Source organism: Echiichthys vipera (assembly GCF_963691815.1).
Source record: "Echiichthys vipera genome assembly, chromosome: 18".
Taxonomy (NCBI): Eukaryota; Metazoa; Chordata; class Actinopteri; order Perciformes; family Trachinidae; genus Echiichthys; species Echiichthys vipera.
Window position 1 is genome coordinate 1,072,572 of NC_139843.1, and position 9,660 is coordinate 1,082,231.

The 9,660-nt window shown below is 47.4% G+C and overlaps 1 protein-coding gene across 1 annotated transcript in view; it reads right to left on the reverse strand.

Annotated features, from left to right (window-relative positions):
• Nucleotides 1-9,446: 9,446 nt before the first annotated feature.
• LOC310960879 (D(5)-like dopamine receptor) overlaps nt 9,447-9,660 on the reverse strand; it is a gene marked incomplete at its 3' end in the record, with an annotated part of 1,323 nt that continues 1,109 nt past the window's right edge. Inside the window, exon 1 of the mRNA XM_083932716.1 lies at nt 9,447-9,660. This exon is cut by the window's right edge and continues 1,109 nt beyond it. Within this exon, the coding sequence (XP_083788842.1) occupies nt 9,447-9,660 (214 nt within the window).

Consider the following 9,660-nt stretch of genomic DNA (forward strand, 5'->3'; position numbering starts at 1 on the left):
TGTTGACGTTCCCTTTAGCGCAGCTCCATCTAATGGATGCAGAACGTGACCCCAGCCTCCACTGTAGCGTCTGTTCTATGCGCCTTATAGTGCGGAGAATACGGTACTTGTTCTTCTTCTTCTACACTTCCTGTTGTGATGAATGAGGGTTTATCCAAAGATAACTCTTCTGCAGACACAAACAGACAAAGGGAAGTCTGATGAATCTTACTTTGTGCTGTTTAAGTTTAGTTAAATGTCTTAACCCTGCTGTTCTCCTGAGGCTCAGTTAGACCCCAGTCAGTGTTGAACATCTCTAACTTCATGTTTAACATCATTTGTTTTTGCTTCATATTTAAAGACTTTTCATAATTTAACGACTGGTTAAAACCTGAAACGGACGTGATTATGTGTGTTTTTCATGTCGTGAACACAAACTTCACCGTGTTCCTTTGGGTCAAAGTTGATTTAATCATTATTATTTTATCTGTTTTACCATAAAAACATTCACAAACACACGTCACTGTCCCTGATAATGGAAATTAATATTATAATAACACAAAATTGTACTTATTAATAATAAACTTACTTTAAAACACACACGAACGTCCTTTAATCCAGTTTACGGTGAATTAGTGACACATTTGATTTCCTGTTTATTTCCAAACACACGCATCAGAAGGTGTTTTGCTGCTGTGTTTGATTTAAAATGATATTTAGGCAGAAAACAAACACAAACACAGAACATGAGACATAAAAACTTTGATTCTGATCATTTCCTGGAGGTTTAAAGGACAAACACCGTTAGTACAGTCTGAAGGAAACAGGTTTTAAATTAATTATTTTATACAAAGTAAAATGAAAATTCAGTGGGAACAGTTTAAATATTTACACGTTTTATCCCTGTAATAAATTCTCTGAACAGGAAGAGAACACTGCACATTTACAGCAGCACCGCCAGCACCTGCACCTGCACCTGCACCAGCACCTGCACCTGCACCTGCACCTGCACCTGCACCTGCACCAGCACCTGCACCTGCACCTGCACCAGCACCTGCACCTGCACCTGCACCTGCACCTGCACCAGCACCTGCACCTGCACCTGCACCTGCACCTGCACCTGCACCTGCACCCGCACCTGCACCTGCACCTGCACCTGCACCAGCACCTGCATCACCACCTGCACCAGCACCTGCACCTGCACCTGCACCAGCACCTGCACCTGCACCTGCACCAGCACCAGCACCTGCACCCGCACCCGCACCCGCACCCGCACCCGCACCCGCACCCGCACCTGCACCTGCACCTGCACCTGCACCTGCACCCGCACCTGCACCTGCACCTGCACCTGCACCAGCACCAGCACCTGCACCTGCACCTGCACCCGCACCAGCACCTGCACCTGCACCTGCACCTGCACCCGCACCCGCACCTGCACCTGCACCTGCACCAGCACCTGCACCTGCACCAGCACCTGCACCCGCACCCGCACCTGCACCTGCACCTGCACCAGCACCTGCAACTGCACAACCACCTGCACCTGCACAACCACCTGCACCTGCACCAGCACCTGCACCTGCACCTGCACAACCACCTGCACCTGCACAACCACCTGCACCTGCACCAGCACAACCACCTGCACAACCACCTGCACAACCACCTGCACCTGCACCTGCACCTGCACCTGCACATTCACCTGCACCAGCACCAGCACCAAAGTTGTTGCTCATGATGCATTTCAGGATATAAGTTATCAATAACTTTCTCTCACCGCTAACGCGTCATAAACACACGTATGACACATCACTGTGTTGGTCTTGACATCAGCTGTCAGAGTCACATATACAGTTATTAAAAAATGCCCCCCCCCCCCCCCCCTTCACAGATACGTCTTGTTAACGAGACTTCATCGTATTTGCAGGATGTGTAAAGTGCACATACAGGATCATGTCATCATCATCAGATCGAAGCACTGAAATCTACTTTTCACAGCAATTTCCTTTCTATGAAAATGTTTCAGACTTCATTCAGAAAAAGACGCTGGAGGAGGATTTTACGATGGAGTTACACTTTTCCTGCGTCCTCGACCCGTAAACACGCCGATCGCTGCTTCAGGGCGGCAGCAGCTCAGTCCAGAGGTGACTCGGCTGGGAACCGTAGGGTTGCTGGTTCAAGTCCCTGTGTGGACCATGAATGGAGCATGGACTGGTGGCTGGAGAGGTGCCAGTTCATCTCCTGGGCACTGCGGAGGTGCTGTTGAGCAGGGCACCAAGTCTCCTTTACTGCATGTATAGGTCCTGTCTGTGTGTGTGTGTGTGTGTAGAACATGATTAATAATAAGAGTGAAAAAATTAAATTTCCCCGTTGCGGGATAAATAAAGTAATTCTTCTTCTTCTAAAGTAACATTTACTTCATTAGTTCTTTCACATTAATGCAAAGTTGTGTCTGAAAAATGTACTTCAGTGCAAACTGTTACAAGGATGTGATGAAGTAAACCCCACCAGGTCTTTTGTTTTACTTCTCTTTATGTGATTTGAGTCCTTTGTGCTTATTGCACCGTGTGTTGGAGGGAAACGTATTTTCCATTCGTCCGTGCGTCGATAACGTTGAGTTAACTCAATGAAAAATGACATTTTTGTGGTTGTTTTGTCTTCATGTGTATTATTTCTACATTATTCTGCGTGGCTGTGTGTTCTGTTGTTCTGTGTTATTGGTCGTGTGTGTAATCCAGCACTTAATAAAAACCTATTGATTGGTTGACAGGGAGGGACGGAGGCACTCTGACAAGGTTGCACTGACACTGTCAGAGCGCACTGACTTCTTTGCGGTGCAAGGTAAAGTTCAAGTAAACACGACGAGCGTGCCAAACAGCTAACAGAAGTAGCCAATGAGATACAGACAACTAAGAGGGAAGGATGGGAAGTGTTTTCCTTACTGTAACGAAGTAGAGAGTCGCAGCGTTGTACCTCAGACCTTTTGAAATGTCACTAACTACAAAATGAAGCAAGTTCAATGAATTCATTGATATGAGTCTTGGTGGAGTTGGCCTGCAGGTGCGAATGAACCCGGATAAAAGCACTTTCTCTCGTCTTGAGTGTCTCATTAAAAGACGGGACTCCAATGTACTTGTCTGACAACTGTAGTTACAAGTTACTTTTTAGATTAGAGGGTGTGACGTGGCGAGGACTCGTCCAGTCTGCAGCAATATAAGGCCAGAGGAGCTCCATTCAGTTCACAGCACTTCTGTCTCCAACCTCTACAGGCTTCCCAGGATAAGCTGCTACTGCTGCGGAGGACAACATGGGGCTCGGACTTACTTTGAGGTTAGTTCAAGGGCTTTTAGTCCATGATTGTTCAAGTTCTCGCTCAATTCAGCCTTTGGAGGAAAATAACTTGCTTTTCCTGTCGTTGTCTTACAGAGTCTCTTGGATCTGCCTGCTGCTCTTTAGCAGTGGACTTTGTTATCCCTATGCAGGTGTGTTACCAAACTTAATCTGGGCATTTATGGCCACTTTCAATAATCTTCATGGTTCTTCAGATGTTGTGGAAATGAGCTCCTCTGTTGCTTGAACAGGGATTTTTAGCCTGATTCTGCTTTAAGCAAGGTGTCAGAATGCAAATTTAAGTTTTGCTTCTTCACAAACACCTCAGATTCAAGCAGGTGTCGGACGCCGAGGTGTAGCTATCTCACGACCAGACGCTGAGGAATGAAATGGTCTCAGTGCCTTGAAGGAAAATGTTCAGAGTTCAGAGTGAAGGACCTTATTTGATCATCACTTTTTACGTTTCTCCTTATCGTGATTAGTTCAGAAGCTTATATTTTAACCTGACACTCAACCTCAGCTGGTTAAACAAAACCTGTCTTTGGTTTAGGTCAAGGCCAAGGTCAAGGTCAAGGCCAAGGCCAAGGTGGTGGTTCAGATGCTGGTGTAGATGCTGGATTTGGTCATGGCGGAGGTCCAGCAGTTATTGGAGGTGGAGCAGTTGGTGGCATGTGGGCTGGTCTCATGGGAGGTGGTTCTGCTCCAGAACTGGTTGTTGATCCACTTCCCTTTAACTACTACACTGGAGGCAAAACCACAAAAGGTATTATGTCTCTCAACAATGGTTTACTTGAGTTCTCCTGTGTACAGAGCCAAAGACAGCTCTGATTGGAGAGCCTTATCCCCAGAGCAGTTTCAGTCCAAAGCAGCTGGACTTGGTTCTGTGTCAGGAAGACGTTTCTCCTCTCGTACAAGAGGCTTCATCAGTTCATGTACGCAAACGGTCGTTGGCACTTGGAGCACAAAGGGTTCCAGTGACATCGTCAACGTGTGAGAGGTTAAAGACCTGGACCTCCACACCAGTTAGATGGACCAGTCCCAGCCTGGTCCTGGTCCTGGTCCTGGTCCTGGTCCTGGTCCAGTCTCAGCGTACATGACCTGATGAAGCTTCTTGGATCGGAGGTGAAACATCTTCCTGACAAATAACCGAGTCCAGTTGCTTTGGACTGAAACTGCTTTGAGGTTGACGGCGACCTGGACACTTGAGAACCTTCACAGACTTGTTGGAGAGCCTTATTTTATCCTCACTTCAAATTTCTGTCTTTGGTTTTAGGTCAAGTAACTCAAACCCCTATCCAAGTCAAGACCCCACCAAAAGGCAATAAGTCTCTCATCAATTACTTTTTTTAGTCCTCCTGTGCACAATCTTATTCTAAGAGCCAAGACACTGGGCTGAAATTTTACTTTATACTCAACCCTAAAATGTTACCTGTCTTTGGTTTTAGGTCAAGTAACTCAAACCCCTATCCAAGCCAAGACCCCACCAAAAGGTAATAAGTCGTTTTTCTCAGTTCCCCTGTGCACAACCTTAACGTACAAGACACTGAGCTGAAAATTTACTTTACACTCAACCCCTCCTGGTTAAAAAATGTAGTCTGTCTTTGGTGTTAGGTCAAACTAATCAAGGCTCAGCCGGTTTTGATGCTGGATATATTACCTACGGCGGTGCTGGTGCTGGTGCTGATGCTGGTGCTGGTGCAGGTGGTCTCTACGGTGCAGGTGGTCTCTACGGTGCAGGTGCAGGTGGTCTCTACGGTGCAGGTGCAGGTGCAGGTGGTCTCTACGGTGCAGGTGGTCTCTACGGTGGTGCTGCAGGTGGTGCTGCAGGTGGTGCAGCTCCTGGCATGTTTGGCGGTTACACTGGTGGTGCCGCAGTCGGTGGCTCAAAAGGTATTAAGTCTCTCAACAACTATTTATTTCAGTTCTCCTGTGTTCAGCCGTATTTGCCCCAAAGGCTTTGAGACGGACCAGTTTATTCCTTAGAGTTCTGATTGGACAGCCTTACATTTATACTTTACCCTTTTCTAAACATGATTAGTTCAGAAGAACACTCAACCGCAGCTGGTTAAAAAATGTTGTGTCTTTGGTTTTAGGAGGTCAAAAAACTCAAACCCCTATCCAAGTCAAGACCCCACCAAAAGGTAATAAGTCTTCTTTCAGTTCCCCTGTGTACAACCTTATTTTAAGAGCCAAGACAATGAGCTGAAATTTTACTTTACACTCAACCCCTCCTGGTTAAAAACATTTGTTTTAGGTCAAATAAATCAAGGCTCAGGCGGTTTTGATGCTGGATTTGGTCACTACGGCGGTGCAGGTCACTACGGCGGTGCAGGTGGTGGTGCAGGTGGTGCAGATGCAGGTGTTGTTTACTACGGCGGTGGAGCACTTGGGGGTGGTGGTCTCTATGGTGGTGGTGCAGATGCTGGCCCTGGCTTTTGGGGCGGTTACGCTGGTGGTGCTGCACCAGGCAAACCTGTTGTCCAAAAAGGTATTATGTCTCTCACCAATGGTTTATTTCAGTTTCAAAGATATCTCACGATCAAACACTGAACATTTGCCTCAAAGGCTTTGAGACCATTTAATTCCTCAGAGTTCTGATTGGAGCCTCATTTGATCCTCACTTCTACTTTGTCTTTACTTTTCTGCACTGAGTCATAAAACTTAACATGCTTAGTTCAGAAGCTTCAGTTTTAACTTTACACTCACTCATGTTTTCTGTCTTTGGTTTTAGGTCAAAATTACTACGGCCGTTCAGGTAATCCTGCTCAAGGTCAAGGTCAAGGTGCTGGTGGTGCTGCTCCGGGCTACGTTGGGATTCCTGGCTTAGTTGCTGGTGCTGGCGGTGCAGGTGCTGCTCCCGGTGCTGCCGGGGGATATCGCTACGTTGTTGGTGGCGGTGCTGGCGGTGCAGGTGTAGGTGCAGCTCCTGGCGGTGCTGGCGGTGCTGCCGGTGGTTATCGCTACGTTGTTGGTGGTGCAGGTCCTGGCGGTGCAGGTGCAGGTGCAGGTGCAGGTCTTGGCGGTGCTGCCGGTGGTTATCGCTACATTGGTGCTGGCGGTGCAGGTGCTGGCGGTGCTGGTGCTGGAGGTTTCGGCCTTGGCCTCGGCGGCGGTGGTAGCCGCGGCGGCCTCCGTGGCAGCCTCGCCGGTGGTGCAGATGCTGGTCTTGGTGGCGGTGCAGGTGTTGGTTATTATCTTGGCTACATCGGTGGCGGTGCAGGCGCAGGCGGTGCAGCTCCTGGTATGGGTCTTAGCTACGGCGGTGCTGCTGGCGGTGCAGGTGCAGATGATGGTTTTTACATCGTCCCTGAAACAGGCTCTTTCACTAGTGCAGCTGCTGCCATTACTGGTAAGTCTTATTTTTTTTACTAACTAAAGACATTATACTGAGGCTCAGCATTTCAAAAAGTGTAGCATGATAAGGTTAGTTTAGGTACTTGATTTTAAACTTGACACTCATCCCTGCTGGATACATTTTTCTAATTCCTTACAGGAGCAGGTATGGGTCAGACCCTGCAGAGCGAGAGCGACCTGCCACCTCCAACCTACCTCATCCAATCCAGGAGTGCTTACAAACGACTGCAACACACTTCTGGCTACACTGAGTACATACCCGACACCCCTCCGGTCGTCGTGGTCACTGCTCCTGTAAAGATTACAACACCTGTGGCTGATCCCCAAGGAAAACAGAAGTTGTATTGATGAGCTTGGTGACTTAGAGCTTCAACCCACTTTGAACTGCATGTGATTCAAAAGTATTAATAAAAAATTTGACCATTAAAACTTTGTGCTTTGTCATTTACTGGAGAGTTTTTGTGACTTAGAAGTCATTGGTCACTTGGGACACTTGTCCCCAAAAGGGTCTGATGTTCCCCGGTCACATAGGCCTCTCTGCCTTCACTTAATTCAGCATTTTGTTAAAGTTAGGGGTTACTGTTAGGGTCGGGGTAAGGGGGTAGTGTTAGGGTCTACACAGACAGACCGGGGGACCTTTGTCTTAACAAAGGGTCCTATGTTCCCTGGTCACATGCAAAGCGGGGAACATAGGACCCGTGGAACAGAGGCATGCTCCCGTAGAAACCACCTCTGTTGCTTCAATCTATCCATGGTTCTGTAGATGTCTTTTGTCCAAGACCGCAGACACTGAGCAGCGCCAACCTGCCACTGTACCTGATCAGGTTATTTTAGACTTATGAGACCAAAGAACATAGGACCCTGTTTCTACCAGTAAACTTAAGCTAACATTAGCTTAGAGACATCAGAAAGTTCCTCAAACTGAATAAATACGACACATATAAACACTATACTGCTTTGCTAGCTCAATCGTGCTATAACTAAGGGCGCCCTCCCACTGTGCCTCCGTGCCGTGCCCCAGCACGTGTCACGGCTAAAGTCTGGTTCCTTTGACCAGTGTGAGTGCAACCGTACCGCGTCTAGGAGCGGCACGCTTGCCATCCACGGCCCGTTTGGGAGAGGTGGGCTTTAGTAAAGCACGTTTGCACGTGTACGAGCACGAGCGTGTGCACGTGTACGAGCGTGAGGCCTACGGCGGTTCTGAGGTCATTTCCTGTGCGCCTGTTGGGACGTAGAAAAAAGAAGGAGGGACCATGCGCGGACATTTCAAACAATGGCGGTGAAAGGTTCACGTTGGTGTGATGCGGAGGTGGAGTGTTTACTGCAGATTTGGTCGATGAAAAGATTCAAAAACAGTTGACAAGACGCACAAAAACTCCGAGGTCTACGGAAAGATCTGGAAACAAAGCCACGCATCGCCATGACGTCATCAATGCGTGTGACGTGTTACGGCGTGATGACGTATAGGCAGCAAGAAGCATTCTCCGAGGCCCAGGTAGTGTGAGTACAAACGGGCCTGGAGGGGGGGACAAGGACCCTAAAGCACGGGGCACGGGACGGAGGCACAGTGGGAGGGCGCCCTCAGAGACATTTTGGGTTTGTTTGATGTGAGTGCTCCGGTCGTACGTGACTCACTGAACCCGCCTTTCATATGTTAAAACAAAGACAAAAGATAACAATGACATCATTAGCTTCAGTGTTTAATTGGCCCCTTCAGGTAATTGCAGGCGGTTTCCCTCGTTCGGACTCGCAGCCAAATAAAACAAGAGGCTGATGAACAAGAGATCGACCTTCGAGTGTTTGTTGGACTGAAGGGGGTCGAATTACTTTAAACAACAAAAGGTTTTATTTGTGACTGGCAGCACTGAGAGCTCCGGTCGAACATGTTCATGAACATGTTCACACTCATATCATGAGAAAGGAAGTTATGTTAAATAAGTCCCCATGGTATCAGACCCGTCCATCACAGCTGTCAGGCCCGGGCAGGAATGAGGACTCAGATGCGAAGGTGAACAGTTCATCTCATCTCATCTTCAGCCTCTGATCCGGGGTCGGGTCGCGGGGGCAGCAGCTTTAGCAGGGGACCCCAAACTTCCCTTTCCCGGGCCACATTAACCAAAATAGATGCAAAACCAGCACAAAAAGATGCAAAATAACTAAAAATAGATGCAAAACCACCACAAAAAGATGCAAAATGACTAGAAAAATGTGCAAAACCACCACAAAAAGATGCAAAATGACTAAAAATAGATGCAAAACCACCACAAAAAGATGCAAAATGACTAAAAATAGACGCAAAACCACCACAAAAAGATGCAAAATGACTAAAAATAGATGCAAAACCACCACAAAAAGATGCAAAATGACTAAAAATAGATGCAAAACCACCACAAAAAGATGCAAAATGACTAAAAATAGATGCAAAACCACCACAAAAAGATGCAAAATGACTAGAAAAAGATGCAAAACCACCACAAAAAGATGCAAAATGACTAAAAATAGATGCAAAACCACCACAAAAAGATGCAAAATGACTAGAAAAAGATGCAAAATGACTAAAAATAGATGATTTTACGCTGGAATTTCACTTTAAAACAGAAAAGCTGAGGCTCCACTTTGGTCGAATAAGGCTGCTTTAATACAGTTTTATTATAGTGAGAATAAAAAGTAAGGGAGATTTTGAGAAGGGGCACCTTCTAGAAACGGGCCCCGGATGCTTAAGGCCGCCTCTGCGTCAGTGCATCATGCAGTCACTGTTGAGTGTTGATTGTGTCAGAGCTCCAGGGGGCTCACAGGTCCTGGATTTGACCCGGAATAACATAACAGTGGGGTCCGGAGGAGCTGAAGGGCAACATGTCTAAGGAAATCTCCGCCTCGCACTCATACTGCAGGATGGCGGGCAGCAGCAGGTTGCTGCGGTTGCGGGAATCAACTGAAATGATGGAAACTTGGTCAAAGTTCTGCTCCAGATCTCCGTCTGTGCGCAGCGGAGGCGGCGCGAGT